Raw genomic sequence first — 22,056 nt, 5'->3', positions numbered from 1 at the left:
CATCAATGTGTGTGCCCGTCCCTCTGATGGACGTTAAACTGGACGTCCTGTATGCCAGCATTTGTTGATGGACATCAAATATCCCACAATGCCATTCGTGAAGAGTAGGCGAGCATTCACCAGCACCATGAACAAAATCTAGTCCAAACCTTGAGGGTGTTCCATCAGCAGCAACAGTCAAACCCTCAGCCAATGATGCTCCGTATTTACAGCCATGTGCTGCATACAAAAGGATAAGCGAGGAATAAAAGAGTCGAGTTGTGCAGTCAGCCTGGATTTTGGAAGTTCAACCAGGTTTTGGATTGCTGGAAGAACACGTGCATCCTATTGTAGATCGGGAGGGTCAAGATGACAGAGGGAACAAAATTGGACAATAGGAGGTAAAAAGGAAGGACCAGTGACTTGCAACGATCACCGAACTCTTACCTACAGGTTCCCTCTTTCCCTGCCTACTGTGGCCAACTGCTGCCCCACCATTCATACCCTTAACCACCTCTCTCTTCCATGAGCCTCACTCTTGTACAGAAGAAGAAGAAAAAATTAAAAAAAACAAAGCCAATTAAAACCTCAATAAATCCCGTGAAGAGTCGCCTTTTGGGACCGATAAAGGAAGCGCAAAACAAACACGCCGTGTCATATTGAATCGGTTGTTTTTAATAAACAACTTAAAATATCCTTTTCATAAACATATTGGGAAAAATGTAAAACAACATTTCAAATTATATTCAGCACCGACAATCAAAAATCCCATTTGCAAAAACTTTCGAAATATACATAACCACGTACACCTTCAACATTGAAAAATGCAAACATCACAATGAAGCATCACCAGGAGAAATGAATGAATGTAATAATAGTCTTTTAGCCAATCACAAACAACGTCGTGACGAGCAAGAGGCAAGCTCCGGCTCTATCCGCGCATCTAACGCTCCCCCCACAAACGGCGGAGTCACTTGCGTGCACAACTGTAGTTTTTCACAAACCACTCACAAGTTTCCTTCACAGCTGCAAAGAAAGAAAATTAAAGATATTACATCCCAGAAAACATGTCAGTGACGTCAGAGACATTTTTTTTAAATTCTATTTTGAATACCTGGTTAGTTGGACACGGATGGTGTGGCCCTTTAAACCGTGGTTTGTTAATCACAATTTGCCGTGAAACCTTCATTCACTAAATATGAACTGGTCACCACATGAAGAGTTAGACCGGGTGGAATGAACCCCCTTCTTCGTCGTCTTCTTCTTTCATATGCAACACATGGCTGCGGTAAGCATCGTTTGCTGGGGGTTCGCTGTGCCGCTAATGGAATATATCCATGTTGCTGGGGATAGCTCTCCTACTCATCGCAAAGGACACAGTGGGATCTTTAACGTCCACCAACTAATGCCGGCAAACGGGACGAACGGCTCAATTTCGATCTGAGGGACGGCACACACGTTGAGGCCTCGCCCTCCCTGCGAGACACCAGGATGATAGTTTGTAGCTGGGTAGAGATTCAAACCCAGGTTAGACGGCTCAGAGGCGAGTGTGCACACCGCTAGGCCATCCTACCAGCCTTAAATGCCATTATTCTGCTCAAAATATCTTAGACCATCAATCTTAACAAGATCACTGTATGAGGTCTGACAATAAAGTTCCAGGACGGAAGATTTTTCTCGACAGTTGGCAGCACTGGCTTGGGTTTCATGATTGGACGTGCATCGTAATCTTCCTGTCAGTCATGCTCGTAGTTATATTGATCGGTTGTGTTTTGTAGCCGTATTGGGGGTTTTGTTGAAATGATGTGTTGCAATCGTGTTCTGAAGATGAACGACAAATTTACGGAAGAGAGAATCGTCATCATGTTTTTGGTAAAACTAAACGAAAGTGGCATGAACATTTTTGACAAGTTGAAGCTGGTGCATGCGGAAGATGCAATGTCAACATCCCTTGTGTTTGAGTGGGCCAAGAGGTTTGCGGCAGGGAGAATGGACTGAATGATGACGTGCGGCGAGGACGCCCATCGATTGCCAAAACGTTGAAAGCGTGAGAATGTTAGTCCGATCTGACCGACGTCTGAAACTCCAATGAAAGGAACTCAATTTGAATCAATAGAAGAGATCCAGAGAGCCACAACCAATAAGTGAAATGGGCCTTTCAGACAATGACGTCCAAGGGTGTTCTGAAGCATGGCAGTGACGTTGGCAAGTGTGCACAAACTTCCAGAGAGATTACTTTGAAGGTGACCACTAAACATAATTGGTACGTTTACAATAATATATTATATTGCTTTAATCCTGGAACTTTATTGTCAGAACTCACATTTAATACTGTCATGTAATTGACATTTTACTTTTGCTTGTAAAGAATAAATTAATCAAGCATTGCAATTCTTTGATCATCATTGTGAGGAATGAGGTTACAAAGGTCAAACATGGATCCCACAATATCCACAAGCCTCCCGGACCACCGATGTAGGGAAAAAAATAATGCCAGGAAAGAAAAGCATGGGAAGCCCATTCTTTACAGGAATGTAAAAAAAACAAACTTGGGATTAAATCTAACAAAGGAGAAGATGAAAATTGTGGGCAAAAAGTTTAAAGATCGAGAAACAAAAAAGCTTCATAGGCAACCATACCTTGATCAAATGGAGTGAAGGAGAAGTCTGGGAGATATTTCCGCAGCTTGGCATTGCTTGCGGTTTTCTTGTATTGTCCGTCGGACTTGGTCACGTCAAACTGAGGTGTGCTTGAGGAAACGGTGAATTGGAAGATGAAGTTTACAGATTCTCGACATCCAAGATCATCAAAATGAGATAAAACATTGAATGCTGTTAAAACATTGGAAATAGAGCCTTTTGTTTGAGAACAAATAAATAATAATAACTAAAATAAAATAAAATAAAATAAATCAGCACAAAACAAGCGCAAGCACCAAATGCTTCTCTACGAACCACAACCGGAAAAAAACATTTGCTTATATTTATCCGAAAATGAAATACGACCCAAGCACCGTCTACATATGTCATCTATCTACAATTCCAGCAGTGTGTGTGTGTGTGTGTGTGTGTGTGTGTGTGTGTGTGTGTGTGTGTGTGTGTGTGTGTGTGTGTGTGTGTGTGTGTGTGTGTGTGTGTGTGTGTCCGCTGTTTCTCGACAACCACTGGTCCGATCTAATTGAAACTTGCCAGCTACATTGCTGAGTATGTGCCTTTTCAAGGTTTGAAATTAATCGGACAAGTGGTTCCCAAGTTATGGCCAAGTTAGAGCGCGTTCCCCATTACGGGTTACAACGTACGGACTTCCGGATAGTGATGACAATGTATTATAATAATTTCTCGATAAACACAATGCCCCAATCCAGTCGTCACTTACGAGAGCGAAGGAACGGCCTGTGTGGTTGTTGTTTCCAGAACGCGGTTTGAAAGTTTTTGTTTTTTTGCACGTATGGCCATGCACGTACAGGCGCGCACTAGTTCTGATAAAATGTCAATTTTCACACCTCCTTGCAATTCCTTTAAACCCCACTTAATCCAAGTCTTTCGACCGGAATCTAACAGGCGCAAACTTCCCGAGGAAGTGGATTCATCGACAAACTGTTCACCTGTTGCTTCAAAGGCGGGTGAGTTGCATCTAAGAGCAAACAATCCTTCAAACATAACATCGTATTACCTCTCCTATTGGTTGAGGCATCCGCTTTGAAGTATTAGCATTTGAAAGAAGCAAATCGGTGAAACTCAGCATTTCAGGCGGTTTTAAAATGTTTAAGTTAATGCACAAAGTATGTTTTTGCTGCTCCTTTGCTATCAACATATAGTCAGTCGATGGCCAGGCCATCTATAAGGCAAATGGTTAATAACTGAACTACTGGGCTGGCAGGATGGCCTTGACTGGAGGTACGCACACTCACCTCGAAGCTCTCTCCAGCCTGGGTTCAAATCCTGACCCCGCCATAAACTGTCATCACGGTGTTTCACAAGCAGGGAGATTCCATACATGTTTGTGCCGTCCCTCGGATGTATGTTAAACTAGGCATCCTGTCTATCGACGCGAGTTGGTGAACGTTAAAGATCCCAAGTTGTCCTTCTCAAAAAGTAGGTGAGCTATCGCTGGGACAGCTGCGTCCTCAGCCAATGATGCTACGTCGCAGCCTTGTTCTGCATATGAAAGAAGAAGAAGAAGACTGAACTAACTCCATATTTGGGTGTTTGCCCATATTGTACAAAAGCCTTGCAGCTCTGAAGAGGTCTTCAAATCTAAAATAAATAAAGAAATAAATGACTCACAAACATGAGTTTGTCCCGGCATTGCCCGAGGTCCGGCATTGCCCGAGGAAATTCAATGAAGTATGTATTTAAATATTTCCTGCATGACAACCACAAAACACATCACTCGATTGCTCCGAGGAAAAAAACCAAGCGGTGTATAAGTAACATACTCACTAAGCTTGTGTAAAGCAATCTTTTTAGCAGCGTCTCGCGTAGCGAACGCTACTCTAAGAACGCTCGGCGTTGTCCTTCTTCTTCTTGTGAAGACAAAACCTTTATATTCGGACTCAGCTCTTTTATATATACGATCCGGATCTCCTTAAATACTGAGCACTTGTACACATCCTCGCATTGAGGGTGCCTTTCGAGAGCGTCTATCATGAACTTTTAAATATATTCGGACATTTGCTTTAAAGTTTCGAAAAGTTCACGTTACTACTTAAAGATTATTCCATTTAATGTATTGTAAATACATTATTTCATAAATACACTATATTTCGTAAATACGTAAATACACTATGACGGGTCTCGCTATTGGCTTAATCAAGGCACGTGACGAAATATCGGAAGTTTTTTTTTTTTTGTAAGCCGACAAAACCTTTAAGACGCTGCTCTTGGACACATTTGTCCATTAATAACAGGTGCACGTGAGAACGCTATAGTAATTAAATTTGTTGTTATTGACAACAAATCACGATAACCTCAACATACGATCATTACAATACATCTTACTCAATCGCTCCTGGGAAGAAAAAAAACCAAGGCAGTGTATAAGCAAGCACAAGACCCGATCGAGGCCTGAAGGCCAATTGTCTGGTTTTATCTGGGGGTCAATATTTTAATCCAAATACATCCCTCAACCTTCCTCAGGATGAAAGACAAGACCATCCAAAGTTTGGTTGCGCTGGTTGCTGCAGGGTCCGACTGCAGAAACAAACAAACAAACAAACAAACTAACGTTCTTCTTTATACACCCGGACCCCGACATTCGCGGTTCCAACATTTGCGGCGATTTTTATTTTTATTTTTCATGAGCCACGACCATAACACAGTTTCAAAACATATCTTCCACTAGCCACACACAAAACAGCTGGGTGTACGTACAGTATAATACTGTACGTAGACAAAAAAAACATATCTTCCACGAGCCGCGAACATGACCTGCTTCCTGTACGTGTGGAGTTTCACGGGACGTCTCACCAGTGTAACATGTCATTCTTCGTGAGTTACTTTCAGGATGAAAACACGATCAGCATCTATTGATGTATCTAGTAATTACCAGGTCGCCACATACGGACATTTCACCGATTTTACCCCGACACTCGCGCATTTTGCCCCGACACTCGCGCATTTTACCCCGACACTCGCGCATTTTACCCCGACACTCGCGCATTTTACCCCGACACTCGCGCATTTTACCCCGAAACACGCATTTTACCACGACATGCACGGATTTTACCCCGACATGCACGGATTTTCGTCCATTTCCACAGGATTTTCCTGCATTTTCACAAGATTTTCCCCGACATTCGCCGATTTTTCACAGGTCGGGAAATCCCCGGAACCTATCCCCCCATTTCCCATTTAAACAATGCCCCTCCATTCACAGTTTCAACATTCACGGGGTTTTCCTGGAACATATCCCCCGGGGAATGTCGGGGTCCTGGTGTATAATTAGATTTACCCTTTCTTTCCTCTGGTACTTTGGACAATTTGTATGATATAAACACTTTCATCAAACCAATTTAACTTTGGAGGATATTTGAAATTTTAACATTATTTTTTCATCTTTTTTTTTTTTTGTGAAGAACTGCAGTGCAGTCCATGTGCCCGATGTCATGTGACCGATATCATGTGACCACGTGTGGAGAAGAAATTTGTGACGCTCCAATATCGCGATAACTTGAGCGATGTAGAGCTGGGCTGTCTTTGGACAGTATGTTTGTGCAGCTTGAGTAAAATGGCCTAAACTATATAGCTTAGAGTCTTTTGAACAACTTTGGTTTACAGAACTGAGAGACAGAGACACGTTTTAGCATCCTGACACAGAAGTGATGCGACGCTTTGTGCACAAACTATTGACGCCAGTCACCGCTGTTCCGCATCGTGAACGTTATGGTGTGTGGGACGTTGTATGATGAACACGAATGACAAATTTGTACAAAGGCAAAAATAGCTTTCCTTTCCTGCAGATGACTGTCGTAGGACCTGTTACCAACTATAATACAGAGGTAAGTGACGGAGGTAAGTATAAGTTTCTTTACAAGGAACTTCAATGCAGGAGGAGGCTATTCGGCCCATCAAAGCCTGCGCTCTTATTGCCAACCTATGGTTGTTTGCCCGTGCTCTTGTCTTTTTAAACGCTGAGCATCAAGCAATGAAGCAGCATGTACCATGTTTAAAAGTATTTGGTCAGAGTGGACACGAGCCATTACACCACCGAGGCTGGTCATGTGACTGTGCCTCAGTAGTGCCAGTTTATCCTCCATTTAAAAGACATCAGCACACGAACATTCTATTTTCCCGACATCTAGTCTAATACGATAATAAATCTGATCAAACAAACAAAACCAATGGTTCACGAGCAGTTCCTAATCAAAGGAAGTTTTCCCATGAGATTGCAACTACAACTAGTACAACAACAGACATAATACCACCTTATTATGGGATTGGCTGTGGGAGAACTTGTTACCCAAATCTTTTCAAGAACCAGCAGGTTCGGCCTGATGTTCGGTTGCAGTCGATTCAGGAAGAAATTTGGAATTTGGCCAAGGTGCTGGCAATTGACAATTCGCCTATTCCTTGCGAATGACATCATGAGATCTTTACAGTCCAAAAACTAATGCTAACAGATAGGACACCTGGCTTAATCCATCCGAAGGACGGCACACATTGACGCAGTGGCTCGAATCGTGCTGCTACATCTGACAACATCCTGTCACACCCGAATCTTCCCATTATATTCGGGTGAAAATTTGCACTTTAGAATTTTACCCAATAAAATTAAGCTTATTAAATATGACAACTGTAAAAGGATACCACAATCTCTCCATGGAAATCCATGCCAGCAGCCACTGCCTCGGCAACGTCTTTGATGGAGACTTCGTCTTCCTCTCCCACTGTCCAAATAGTGCCATGTGAGTCTGGGCTTAGACTGCCATTTCCATAACAAGATCAATGATTTATGGGACCTCTCAAAATGAGACAAGAAATGGTGACAAGTCAAAGCATTTGAAAGTTAAAAACAACAGATTAAAAAAAAAAAAAACACACACACAATACCACCACACACTGGGCAAGACAGAAAGATAGAGAACTTAGGCGTGATGTCATCTCGTCAACGTTTAAACCAGGAATCACAGTTAAAATGGCGGTTTGATTATGGATCACGTGAAATGTTTATTTGTCAACGCGGCTCAGAATAGGCTGGAATGTAAAAGCCCAGAATCGATAGTTTCGGATCGTCATCCATGGAGAAAACAAATGCATTCTCCTTGTCGAGCAGCAGTGGAAGTTTTATTTGCCATTATTTATATATTTTTCCAACATTATTGAAGTTCATGATTTCAACGCCAGCAAAAGCCCGTGGAGGGGGAAAAAAGATACCGTGATAACCCGGGAGGCAAAGATGAAAAAGCAGGGACTTCGTGCTGAAAAAGGTCGATGCCCCCCTACCGTCTCTGGGGGATGGAGTAGAATTGAGCTCGGGTGGACGACCGAGCCAATGTTTCACACGAAGCTGAAAAATCAGATTTAAGGTTACGTCGTCGTAATAATTTTGAGGCCTGGAAATTCAGGGAAGGAGAAATAAAAATAATCATATCTTTGTACAGAAACAAGATGTATTAACAAATTACCACTCAGCATGTTTGCATTGAACTGCTCAACAAGTTAACATAAATATAAAATGCGAATCACATCAATATTTAAGTCACCAGAGGTCACAAGGTCACCAAATTTGATGAATGTTTAAAATCAGAGAACTCGTCAAATATTTAGCAATTTTAACCTCAAAATTGGATTTTTCATGTATTTTTCTGACTGAAATGTTTCGAAGAAATCCTGTGAAGTATTCAAACCAACCATGTTCAATTGTTTCTTAAAATATTTAACCAGTAACAAGTGGAAGAAGGTCAGGTTTCAAAACGGGTTAAAAAAAAACCCCCTTCATTTTCTCCAGGTAATTAAGCACTCGTATATCTGCATTGCCCAATTCCCCCAAAACATCATATTACAGAGCAAATGAGTTTTTAAAATACGTAACTGGATCAGTGGAATACCTATGAGTAAACCTGTCATCGTTATTTTCAGGGTTGCCCATCTGCAGATATGAAAAGGAAACATGGCTGACCAACAACATGGCACAAAGCGGCCCCAGACCCCAGACAGCAGCGGTTGGCATCAATGTAAATACAAGCAATTCGAAGAGGTTAACGACTGATAAAGGGACAATATACTGTGTGTGTGCCTGGTGTTGGCTTAATGGTTAGGGTGGTGGGCTTGGGATCCCAGAATCCTGAGTTCAAATCCCACTCGGCTGTTGAATTAATACCAGGTGGGGTTGACTCTGCCCGTCGTCCTTCCGAGGTCGGCAAAAATGAGTGCCAGCTTGCTGGTACCGTGTCGGAGTGGCGACCCGTCTAGGATTGTGTTCAATAGCCAAGGAGACCGCTTCGGCAGCACCAACGCTCTGCACAGAGTATGGTCCCAATGGATGGTGTGTGTGTTTGTGTGTGTGTGTGTTTGTGTGTTTGTGTGTCATATGCCAGGACAATTTTTAAAAAAAAGAAAAAACTGTAGAGGATATTACCGCAGTCAGTAAATACACTCAAGTCAGCTTTGAGCTCAAGGGCTGACACTGTGAAAGAGAAACGTTCATCTTATATTAAAAAGAAGGACTGGTTGGACGGTAAACAGCCAAAGTGGCATCCAACGTGTCGAAATACCGAAACAAATCCGAAGAGTTGCATGCGAGCACAGAAAAAGCGACGAGGCCAATCCCATAACCACACAGCTAATTGTAGTGGTTCCTCGAGTTCCAAGCCAAGAGTCAGTACCTCCGGGAGTAAGACGAGGTCTGCAAGGTCAAAGTCAATATCTGTAACATAATGTTTTGGGGGAATTGGGCAATGCAGATATACGAGTGCTTAATTACCTGGAGAAAATGAAGGGGGGTTTTTTTTGTAACCTTTTTTGAAACCTGACCTTCTTCCACTTGTTACTGGTTAAATATTATAAGAAACAATTCAATATGGGTGGTTTGACTGCTTCACAGGAGCTCTACTCTAAAAAAAAATCTTTTAAATCCAATCTCAAGGCTAAAATTGCTAAATATTTGACGAGTTCTCTGATTTTAAACATTCGTCAACTTGGGTGACCTTGTGACCTCTGGTGACCGAAATATTGATCTGATTCGCATTTTATATTTGTGTTAACTTGTAGAGCAGTTCAATACAAACATGCCGACTGGTAATTTGTTAATATCTTGTTTATGTACAACGTTATGATTATTTTTATTTCTCCAAACGCTAATTTCCAGGCTTCAAAATGCTCGAATGGGTTCAGATCTGGTGACTAAGAAGACCATGACATATGGATAACATCGGTGTCATGCTCATTAAACCATTGGGCGTCACACGTGCTCTGTGGATGGAGGCATTGGTTGGGGGTGGGTCTCCTCTTGCAGCCATAATTATTGGTAACCAGCCAGGCCTGTGCAGCATTGCTAATGCATAACCCTAAGCATGCTGGGATGTTATTTGCTGAACAAACAAATGGGCAACACCTGTGTGGAAGCCATTGCTTGGTGTCCCTCATTTACCCAGTGTTTCCATTTTTTTGTCCACTAAATTCTGGAGCAATCAAGGTAGCAGTCTGTTGCCTATACACCGCCTGGGTTCAATATACTTTTTTTGTCCGATTCCAATTTTCTTTATAATTTGTCCTGCAGGTTTGGATTCATTTAAAGCAACTTTTATTGAACTTTTATTTTTTTCTCTCAGAGAGCGATTCCCACGCTTTTTTTTTTTTTTTTTTTTTCCAGGTTGCTACGACTTATGTATTTATGGCGAACGTCGAGAACAAGGCAAAACCCATCAACCAAACCTATCAGCATTTCCCTTTCAAAACACAGTAAACTCCGATCGTTTTGCCCTGCTAATCAGTGAACAAGGCGACAAATTCAAATGCTACACGGAGAAGCTTGCTTTAGTTAAACGGGGAAATTTTTTTGCACAAGAAATCGGTTTCAAAAATGGATCGCAGGTTCATTGTAAAGCGAGTTCAACCGAGTCTGGATCCGGATTTAAATCCCACTTATTTGAGCCGTGACAATAAATTGTACTCATGGGAGACTCGGCATGCCGTCATACCTGATAGAATGATCGGTTCAACCTCCTCGTACTTGAGCAACACCCAAACAATCAACCGAGCCAGGTCCTAGAAAGAGAAAAGAAAATTAAACTTGAAAGTCCAACCCAAACAAAGCTCACACGAGATATCGGTTTATTCAGCTGAACCTTCGTCACAGAGTTGCAATGGACATAGGGCAGCAACACTCTGCCTCTTGTGTTGGGAAGTACAAATTACCATGGAGTATATGAACTGCCGGCGTGGTTTGCCAGTTCCCCACACAACCAATGGGCTTCCATCTCCTGTCAGAAACAAAAACAATTATATCTTTTAATTTTACATGGATCCAAGGCTCATGAAGAAGCTGCGACAAATCACACACAAACACACACACACACACACACACACACACACACACACACACACACACACACACACACACACACACACACACACACACACACACACACACACACACACACACACACACCAGATTGACTTCAGACGAACACAGCCACTGAGCTCGAGGGAAATGATGTCGCTTCCTGTGGGCACGCTGGATAACAGCGACACCATCTTTATGACCACACGTTTCTTTCCAAACTCAGCAGGACAATCAAGGAGAAACCTCCTCTTTTGCACTGATGCCAACCAATGGATTCTATCTGTGCTCTATCCTCTAAATGCTGAGCAGCCAACGAGGAAGCAACACGTACCTTTAAAAAAAAAAAAAATTTGATTTAAGTTTTTGGAACGTCGCAGCGAGGGTCTAAATCAAACTGCCGACCTCCCAGACTGAGAGCTGATGTTCTAACCATTATGCCACAAGGTCTGATCAGGACTTGTTTGGCCAGACTGTGAAATGGCACAAACATCGCAACCCTACATGTCGCTCTAACTGTAATTTCTAAGGATGAAGCATTTTCACCAATAATTATAATTATACCCCAATACATCAACCACGAGCCGCCCAAATGAGTAGGAGGATGCCTTCAGTGACAAACTGAAGCAATAGCACATGCACCATTTCGGGACAAATACAATGGTTAATTAAAACGTTCAGAAGTTGCATCTATATTTTGTGATAATCAGACAAAAGGTTAAATGTTAGACAATGTATATTTAACCAGCACTAGAAACACACATCCCCAAAATCTGGCAGATACTTCCCAAGTTGTCAGTTCCACTGGTATAAAGCACCAATTCTAACCGTAATGGCTTTACATTCCGAATATATTTTCGCAGCAAAGGTAGTGATGTCACTCTGGATTAAATCAATGAAATGACTCGACTGGTAAAGCAGGAAGTCAAATGCAATAAATACAGACACACACACACACATATATCAGATGCACCTCCTGACTGTTATGGTGATTTTTGTCGAATAATGCACACGATTAGTTAATTTTTTGTTGATTATAATGAAAAAACCCATGTCAACAAGCAGTATAGCATGATATCTTTAGTGGATGATGAAACACTCAATCCAAGCACTGCACCTCAGTGTGACAGCTGTCACATAGACACTGAAGTTGTTGATGACTTGGCTGAGAATCGCAGCTGGTATGCATCTGATTTCCTGTCCGATGTTGTTGTTCAACTCCTGCAGTGCGTATGGGTTGTCTCGTAGACTTTAGCTTCAAAGGACCCCCATAGGTAGCAGTCGGGAGTTGACAGATCCGGGGAGTATGGAGGCCATGGGTTGTTCGTCCATCTTATTTCCTTCAGTCTGCAGCTGCAGTGACTATCGTGTAAGGATACGGTTTCACACCGTCGTGTACGATTCTGCCAACAGTCGTGCGAGAAGCTCCCACCAGCTCTGCAAATCGGCAGATTGACTTTTTTGGAGAAGCCTGCAAAACTTCTCTTACAGCCTCTGTCTTGTAGAGTGTTCGACCAATGTGTCCTTTAATTTGGTCTTTCACACTCCCAGTGTCTGTAAACTTTTTAACAATGCATTTGATGGTTTGGTGTTGTGGAATTCATGCATTTGGATAGACCCTACGAAACTGCCTGTGTGTGGAAACGTATTACTTAGTTGTAAGAAACGTCGCTAAAATGAGCGCCCGCTGAGGCACAGAGAAATTGTTTGACATGATTGAGGCTTGAACAGTTTACGTGTTGTGTCCCACTGATAAGCCGGATCTGCATCCTTAACCTAAACAGATTGTCTAGTCACCTTACCAACTCATCCACCAAGTTTCATCTGAATCCATCCAAGACTTTTTGAGATATCGTGCGATTTATCGTTTTTGGCTCGATCGCTCAATGGTGAAGAATAACTTTTAAAATTTCCATATCCAGATCAGGATCTTCACCAAAATCGAATCAATTAATCCTTGTAACACACGCAACCTGTTCACCAAGGTTCGTCCAAATCCATCCCCAACCTTTTTGAGATACCCTGCTCACAAACAGACAAACAAACAGGAGTGAATACGATACGTAACCTCCGTCCACCTTCGGTGTTCGCGGTAATTATGACAACTGCTTGAAAAGTTGCACATCATTCTGGACCACCTTGTACTTCAGAAACATATATTTAAAAATTGTACAGGAAGATTGTGATCGTGAAGATGACATAAGGGTGGAGAGAGGGAGAGAGGAGAAGCAATGGAAGTTGTCAATTACTTTTTGCAATGTAGGCCTTGTGCACAAGCCCTGGAAGAACATGACCCTCCTCGATGTTGAAGTTGTCATCGGGGCCAAACACATTGGTTGGAATTATGGATGTGAAGCGGCGTCCGTGCTGCCGGAAGTAAGCCCTGGAACAGCATAAGCAACTCGATGAAGCAAAATGACGACTATCACAGCGCACATTTCTAAACTATCATACCATTGTCGAGATGATTATAATTTAATTAAAGGGAGTGATCAATACAGCTCAAAACAACAAAAAGAATAATGAATGAATTGGTGAAACATTCACTCAAAATTATGCAAGGTGACCCAACTTGCAGGTGTCCATGATTTACAAAACTTGGCACAATGGATGGAATTTTGTGAATTGAATCAAAATGTTCACGCTACTGCTTATAGGGCCAAATGATGTACTCAAATGAAGAGGTTAAAAATGAGAAAAAAATAGAATTGTGGAGTGGGAGGAGAGCAGAAGATAAAACAGTAGTTTATGGTAGATTTGCAGGAACATCAAAATAACTTGCTTGATTAAGGGGAAGGGAAGGGCATGTATGGGGTGTATCGGTTAGGGGGTTGATGGATGGTGTGAATAAATCATCATCATGATGTTTGTGCACAAAATAAAAATTTTTAAAAAAACTTTTTTTTGAAAGCCATCAAGGAGACAGACTGGCGTGAAAATTACAATAGCAAGTCGTTAAGATTGAAAGAATGGGTGGACAGGGAAGGCAAAGGAACAAATGGTCAAAAGAAAGTAAAATAAGAGCAAAGCCGATGGCATGCAAATCACAAATCGCCAAGCTTCCCATCGAAAGCAAAGTTGAAAATGGCAGAAAGTTCCACCAGGAATTTGGAGGTTTTTTTTCTTCCCACATTTGGACCCTTGTGACCCTAAGTCCCCACCCCGTGGGGCATGAACCAGGGGTCAATAACAAAAAAAAAAATGGTTACATATGTCATGCATCCTCAAATGTTATTGTGCATACAAAGTTTCAGTAAAAAAAAAAAAGTCTAAAAATGTGCCCATTGTTGCATTTTTCAGTATTTGACCTTTTTGACCCTGCCCCAGGGGATAGGGTCACAAAGTGACCGCCTTTCCACCTTCTTGCCAGATAGTGATCATAATTATCAAGCTTCATGAATTTCTGCCCAACCGATTAGGCGGAGATAGCGCGGACGGATGGACAAACAGACGGGAACCGATTACAATATCCCGCCGTTTTTAATGAAAAAGCGTGGGGATAATAAAAAAAAAGTGTGAAGAAAGCAAAGTTAGGAACAAAAAAGAAGTTCAACAAAGCATTACCTGTTCTGCACATCAAGGAGGCGCTTCGCGTATGAATACCCAAAGTTGGACTCATGAGGAGGACCATTGTAAATCTAGGGAGAATAGGAGAGTGAGAGCGAGTGAGCTCTCCAAAGGATGAAAAACACTCACTCGGCATCGAGGGACATTGGGAAACACAGCAAGAGACAGCAAGATACGAGACAAGGGCAGATCTCGATGGGGTATCACCATGGAGCACTACCCAAAGGGGGCAGCATTCAGCAGTCATATTGATAATTATTTGTTTTATTAATCCCTGCCATAAGGTTATATTAATACTAGTTATAGACAATGCTGTTTCACTCTTACTACTTTATCAGCAGCACAAGTTCTGGTAAATACAAATCTTAAAGCAAAGCCTCCGTGCACTAATAGATACCAAAAACACAAGGATGGGTAAGAAAACCACAAAAACCTTCCCTGGCAGAGAAAGAAAGCAACAAAGGAAGAAAATTATACAGTAGAAAGGAGGTGGCTACGAGGGGATATGATAGAGATGTTGAAGATAATGAAAGGTGTAAAAAGTACAGAAGAGCTCTTCAACAGAATGGATACTGATAGGACCAGGAGCCATCGACTCGGAGGAAGAAGATATGGGTTAAGAATGGGAGCAAAGTAAAGGTCTTTCACTCAGGAGAGGAGTAAATGTGTGCAATGGTTTCCCTGGGGAAAAAAAAAAAACAAAACATTAAAATTCCACATTTTTACATTCAACAACCTGGCGATGTCCCCGAGCTGCCACACTTCTCTCATCCACATTCCTCCCCTGATGTCGTCCCCCCGATGAGATTAAATTGACAGCTTGATGGATTTATTGAATCTGGTTTGAGTGTAGTGCAGGTATGAAGGGCCGAATGGCCACCTCCTGCGTCACATTTCCTTGTTTAAATATTAGAGAAAGAGAAAGAGAAAGAGAAAGAGAAAGAGAAAGAGAGATCATATTGTGATAGGAAGTAAAAATCAAAACCATCACAAATTTGCAAGAGGTCGACAAGGCGATCTGGCGTCTCTACGTGAAGACCTTTTATTTATTTACGTACATCTGAACCTTGTATAATTGAAAAACGACTTGGCTTCTCTCCACCAAATTCTGCAAGCATTATTGTGGTACACAGAAGTCAGGTCATGGGCATGCCCCCCCCGTCTCCGCCCCCACCATCCCATGACGGTGGTGAGACGACATGGAACAGTGCAAGTGATTTTACCACTGACCCCTGTTGGAGGGAGCGGGTACTGAGCGGGTCAGGTCAGGTATGGGAGCATGTGCCAGAACAGCACGTCGCTGCGTTCACTTTCCGCCGGTACTCCAGGAGCCTCCATCTGGCCATCCCCCAGGCAGATGCCAGGCCCATCCCCATCTCCTTGAGATGATGGTCAACCTGTTGCAACCATGAGGCACGTGGTCGACCCACTGGCCTCCTCCACTCATGAGACTCCCTCGCTGAGAGAATCTGGTGAGCAGGATCAGAGTCAGGAAAACGAGCCACATGTCCATACAGCCGCAACTGACGCTCACGGACTATGCAGGTAACAAATCTCATCCGAGTCTCTCTCAGCAACCGCTCGTTGGACACAAAATCCGACCAGCGATAGCCAAGGATTCTCCGAAGAGACCTGGTACCAAAGGAATTAAGTCTCCGTCTCAGATCCTTGGTCAGAGTCCAAGTCTCGCACCCATAGAGCAAGACTGGAAGTACCAAGGACCTGAAGACTCGGACTTTCGTCCTCCCGCACAGGTACCGGCAGCGCCACACCCCATGATCCAGTGAATCCATGACTCCCCAGGCCCGACCCAGACGTCTATTGACCTCTGACTCGCAGCCAGCAGAGACATGAATATCACTGCCAAGGTAAGTGAATCTCTCCACGACCTCAACATCCTCACCACAAACAGACACAAACAGGACAGCAGCATCCAAGATGTCACCGAAAGCCTGGATCTTAGTTTTGACCCAAGAAACCCGTAATCCCAACGGCTCCGACTCCTCATTCAGCACCTCGAGGGCCCCCAAGAGGATGTCTAAAGTCTCCGCAAAGATGACTGCATCGTCTGCAAAATCAAGGTCCGAGATCTTGACATTCCCAAATGACGCACCGCAACTTGATCTCTCCGACATCCTCCCTAGAATCCAGTCCATACAAGTGCTGAAAAGTGTGGGGGCCAGTACACACCCCTGACGAACTCCAGTAACAACTGGAAATAAGTCAGAGATGGTACCACCACACTTCACAGCACTCTCAGTACCAGAGTAGAGTTCAGACATCAGATCGATCAGTTTTGGTGGCACCCCACGAAGACCAAGAATCCTCCAGAGGACATCCCGATTCACTGAATCGAACGCTTTACAGAGATCAACATAGGCTGCAAGCAGCCCCTGCCGAAACTCTCGTCTGCGTTCGGTGAGGACACGAAGTGCAAGGATACGGTCAATCGTTGACCACTTTGGTGTAAAGCCTGACTGCTATGGACACTGGTGCTCAAGCAGATGGTGGCGAACCCTATCGAGAATTATCCGAGCAAAGACCTTGCCCGGCACTGAGAACAGCGTCACCCCTCGGTAGTTGTTGCAGTCTTGGCGATCACCCTTCCCTTTCCAGAGAGGGACAACAAGGCCCCTCTTCCAGTCAGTTGGGATGATGCCTGTGTTCCAGGCAGAGCACAAAACTGCATGCAACGACACGAGTGCAGCATTTCCACCAGCCTTGAGAAGTTCGGCATGGATGCCACAGATCCCTGGAGCTTTGCCCCGTTTCAACTGGTTCACCGCAGCCCGTGTTTCCACAAGCGTAGGTGGACCACAGTTGATTCGAGGGTCAGCAACAGGGATTGTAACACCCTTGACGTCCAACTTGACAGTTGGGGGATCAGCCTGGTACAACCGCTCAAAGTAACCGGCCCAGCGGGCCTTCACTTCAGACTCCTCTGTCAAGAGCCTACCACTCTCTGCTCGAACTGCAGTGCTCCGAGGGATGGGCTTGGATGAACGTAATGCGCGAATTCCCCTGTAAGCGGTCCGAGAATCACCTGTCCACAGGTGATGCTCTACCCCCTCACAGATTCCTCGCACATAGGCCTCCTTGTCCACCCTCAGTGCACGTACAGTTTTACGTCTCAGCTCCCTGAACAGCTCAGCTCTGTCATTCAGCCTGGCCCTGCGACTCTGGTCAATGGTATCCAGTGTCCCTTGAGAGACAAAATTCTTCTTTGCCCTGCGGTGAGCTCCAAGGCATCCACCGGCAACATCAAGGACGGTGGTCTTGAAGGCGCTCCACAACTCTTCAGGACCCCCCAAAGCACCCAGACCCCCAAGTGTCCACTCAGCCTGTTCGCAAACTCCTCAGCTACTCTCTCATCCCTGAGCTTGGCAACATCCAGCCTCGGCTGGGATGGTACCATTCTCCAGGATTTAAGGTGCAGCTTTAGAGTTGCTACAACAAGCCTGTGGTCAGTATTGAGGAACTGAGCACTCCGGTAGACCCTGCAGTTCTGGATCATCCTCCAACGACCGTCAATGAGGACATGGTCAATCTCCTTTGCCACACCGCCAGCGTTGGAATACCAAGTCCAGCGATGAGCTTGTGGGCGCTGAAACCATGAACCAGCCACTCTAAGTCCATGACTTCTTGCAAAGTCAAGGAACTTAGTGCCATTCTGGTTCATAATTCCTGACCCATGGGGACCAACACACACCTCATAACCATCCCTATCAGTTCCAGTCGATGCATTGAAATCCCCCAAGACTAGAAGTGTATCTCGTCTGGGGCACTGATCAACCACAGACTCGAGTGTGGCGTAGAATGCGTCCTTCACGGTGAGATCACTCGCCTCAGTCGGAGCATAAACAGAGACCAGGGAAATGACACCTAAGGAGTGACGAATCCTTAATCTCATAATACGCTCGTTGACCGGTGTTACTTCAATTATCATTGGGGTCAGCTTATTGGACACAGCTACAGCAACTCCTTGGGTATGGTAACCATCAGAGCGACCAGACCAATAGTAGGTGTAACCACCCACCATTATCTCGCCGCAATCCGGTCTCCGAACCTCAGAGAGAGCTGCAATCCCGATGTCCAAACGCTTGAGCTCAGATGGTAACAGAGACAGGTGATCATCCTCTCTTAGGGATAGGACATTCCAGGCACCCACCCGAAGGGACCGCCTCAGGTTAACCCAAGGAGACCGCCGTCTGGTGGACGACACCTCAGCACCACTCCGACACACTCTCCCGCAATCTGACCCAGGGATGTTACCCCGTGGTTTCCCTCCTATCAAAGATTGGGGGTCCCGAAGGCTTTGCCCCAATCCCGTCATCCGGTGAGCTGCCCTGCGAAGGGAAGCTGCACAGGAGGTACTCCCACGGAGGGGTTTTCAGATTTTTTTGCATTTTTGCCTTTTGCGGAATGAAGGGTTTTACGGTGGCCGGAGTGCAAATCCTGCCACCAACCTCCTAATAAGAAGTGACCCACTGCAGGAGGACGTCCGCAGACACAGTTGGGCACTAGATATGGATGGCCGTTGGCTCACAAGGAGCTCCTCCGCCCTTTGACAGGTTTTGTTTTTAATCCTGCTGGGTGTCCATATCCAAACACCCTCCTCACCAGAAAACCTGGTGGGGGAGACGGTTTAGTCGCCGACAACCCGACCATGGAACAGGTTAGTACAGGTTTACATGGTACCTGTAGCAGGTCACAGATCGAACCTGACCTGACCTGACTGAGCGGGAATTACTAGTTAAACTAGAACAGCACTCGGTCGAGCGCATACCTCTGCCAGGCTGAACAGTTCACGTTTCGTATCCCACTTTTAAGTCAGATCTGCATCTGGACATGAACCAAAATCTAATAAGCTCTTTTTGTGACCGACTCACTCGTCCACCACGTTTTGTAATTACCCGTCCATAACTTTTTGCGATATCGTGGTAGACATCGTTTTTGGTGCAGATCTCTCAATTGTGAAGAATCACTTTAACAAAAAAAAAAAAAATTAATAAATTATCGGATCCGGATTCATGATCTTCACCAAAATGTCATCGCTTCGTGCTTGTTACACACCCAACCTGTCCACCCAAGTTTTGTTCAAATCCGTTCATAACCTCATGAGATGTCCTGCTCACAAAACAGACGGATAAACAGGGGTAAATACATAACCTCAGTGCACCTTATGTGGCGGAGAGGAAAAATAAAGTTTCGTGTAAGAGTTGGCAAGACCCGAGTCAAGAGCTCAACAGAACATTCAGTGGGTCTGAAATCCGACTCGAGACCTTGCACTGTGGGCAAGGACTTTTTCCATGTGACGCACTCATGAAGAGTCGGGGTGAACGGGAAGCCATTAACATCCGGGCACAAGACAACCCTGCCATGAATGTGGATATGACAAAAAAAAAAAAACTGAAGGAAAATCATAACTTCTATACCAACGACATCAAGAATCTCGATCACGGCTGGGGAAGAACGTGAGACATGAGATCAATCAAGAATGAAAAAGTGAAACATCTGTGCTGAGTTCCATGCATCACAAAACCATTCCCGCATTCTTCCATCCATCCATCGGGACCACACTCTGTGCAGAGTGTTGGTGCTGCCAAAGCAGTCTCCTTGGCTATTGGGCACAATCCTGGACGGGTCACCACTCCGACACAGGATACCAGCAAGCTGGCACTCATTTTGCCGACCTCGAAAGGATGACAGTCAGAGTCAACCCCACCTGGTATTAATTCAACAGATATTGAGATTTGAACTCAGGATCCTAGGATCCAGCATTCTGGAGGGGGTGGGGGGGGTTAAAAAAAACAAACTTATTGATACACCATCATAAATTTTTCACGACTTTTCAAGACTATTTTGAACGTATTTATCACCCCCAGCAATTACATGTGCAATCACCATCCTGAGCCTTTCTGAATGTAGAATAATTTTCGAAGAGCATCACCATCGTTTCATCGATGGGGTACGTGGTTTTGTCAGGGAAGATGCACGTCGAGAGACAAGACACAACTCTCTTCACTCCTGCCTCAAATGCACAGTGCAGCACATTGTCATTCATGTGCAGGTTGTTTCGCTGCACTCGACACAAACGAATGTCAATGTCATTGAAGCAAAACATCGGCGAGCAATTCACAGGTTTCTTGTGTGACCTGTTCGGCCCGTGGACAAACAATCACCTACCAGGAAATCCAGGTTGTACTGCAGGTTCCGGAAAAGACCGCCGACCATTGCAGCGAGATGGACGACGTGTGTCGGTTTGTGCTTCTCGAACAACAAACGAGTCTGTTCCACACTCCTAGGAGCACAAAACGATGCAAGTTACACCGGACTATAGTAGGGAGCCAACTTCGTGCATTACACGTGTAGTTGTTGGATATAGTGCAAGTACATTTTAGTGATAGTATCGAATTTGTATTTATTATTATTATTATTATTATTATTATTATTATTCTTACGTACCATGCTCTATACACAGCGCTGTTCTGTCGAAGCAGTTTCTTTGGCAAAGTTTACAATCCGAGACGGGTTGCCACTCAAACGCAGGATACTCGGCTGAAGGTGTAGCAAGTTGTAATTTGTTCAAGGTGTCGGAGATAGCTCGCTTACTCTTAGTTACCCCACAGCTACCATGATGCCACGTATGTATTACATACGAATGAAGAAGTGCACACCTCTAAGCTATCCTGACCTCAGGGGTGTTGTATCAAATATAACATCAGATATGGAGAGAGAGGCAGAGAGAGAGAGGCAGAGAGAGAGAGAGAGAGAGAGAGGCAGAGAGAGAGAGAGGCAGAGAGAGAGGCAGAGAGAGAGAGAGAGAGAGAGAGAGAGAGAGGCAGAGAGAGAGAGAGAGGCAGAGAGAGAGAGAGAGAGAGAGAGAGGCAGAGAGAGAGAGAGAGAGAGAGAGAGAGAGAGAGAGAGAGAGAGAGAGAGAGAGAGAGAGAGAGAGAGAGAGAGAGAGAGAGAGAGAGAGAGAGGCAGAGAGAGAGAGAGAGAGAGAGAGAGAGAGAGAGAGAGAGAGAGAGAGAGAGAGAGAGAGAGAGAGAGAGAGAGAGAGAGAGAGAGAGAGAGAGAGAGAGAGAGAGAGAGAAAGAGAGGGAGAGAGAGAGAGAGGAAGAGAGAGAGAGAGAGAGAGAGAGAGAGAGAGAGAGAAAGAGAGAGAGAGAGAGAGACAGAAAGAGGCAGAGAGAGAGAGGCAGAGAGAGAGAGGCAGAGAGAGAGAGAGAGAGAGAGAGAGAGAGAGAGGCAGAGAGAGGCAGAGAGAGGCAGAGAGAGAGAGAGAGAGGCAGAGAGAGGCAGAGAGAGAGAGAGAGAGAGAGAGGGAGAGAGGCAGAGAGAGAGAGAGAGAGAGAGAGAGAGAGAGAGAGAGAGAGAGAGAGAGAGAGAGAGAGAGAGAGAGAGGCAGAGAGAGAGAGGGAGAGAGAGAGAGAGAGGCAGAGAGAGAGAGAGAGAGGCAGAGAGAGAGAGAGAGAGAGAGAGAGAGAGAGAGAGAGAGAGAGAGAG

At 44.5% G+C, this 22,056-nt stretch overlaps 1 protein-coding gene across 2 annotated transcripts in view; it reads right to left on the bottom strand.

Annotated features, from left to right (window-relative positions):
* Window positions 1–633: 633 nt before the first annotated feature.
* Window positions 634–22,056, bottom strand: part of GFUS (GDP-L-fucose synthase) — a 26,760-nt gene continuing 5,337 nt past the window's right edge. Inside the window, exons 2-10 of one of the 2 annotated variants that reach the window (XM_085855405.1) lie at window positions 20,734–20,848; window positions 20,498–20,626; window positions 14,545–14,618; window positions 13,230–13,363; window positions 10,836–10,900; window positions 10,619–10,685; window positions 7,287–7,366; window positions 2,619–2,718; window positions 634–1,005 (exon numbers count right to left, since the gene is read on the bottom strand). In XM_085855405.1, coding sequence (XP_085711531.1) covers window positions 950–1,005; window positions 2,619–2,718; window positions 7,287–7,366; window positions 10,619–10,685; window positions 10,836–10,900; window positions 13,230–13,363; window positions 14,545–14,618; window positions 20,498–20,626; window positions 20,734–20,848 — 820 coding nt within the window. In that variant the 3' untranslated portion in view covers window positions 634–949. The remainder of the gene's footprint in view (window positions 1,006–2,618; window positions 2,719–7,286; window positions 7,367–10,618; window positions 10,686–10,835; window positions 10,901–13,229; window positions 13,364–14,544; window positions 14,619–20,497; window positions 20,627–20,733; window positions 20,849–22,056) is intronic. The other variant, XM_085855406.1, reaches the window with a different exon arrangement.

The sequence above is a fragment of the Eptatretus burgeri genome, chromosome 14 (genome assembly GCF_056783735.1).
Source record: "Eptatretus burgeri isolate ZD-2024b chromosome 14, Ebu_testis_v1, whole genome shotgun sequence".
NCBI lineage: Eukaryota > Metazoa > Chordata > Myxini > Myxiniformes > Myxinidae > Eptatretus > Eptatretus burgeri.
The sequence above is the reverse complement of the archived record's forward strand: the minus strand, read 5'-3'. Positions and strand labels throughout refer to the sequence as shown.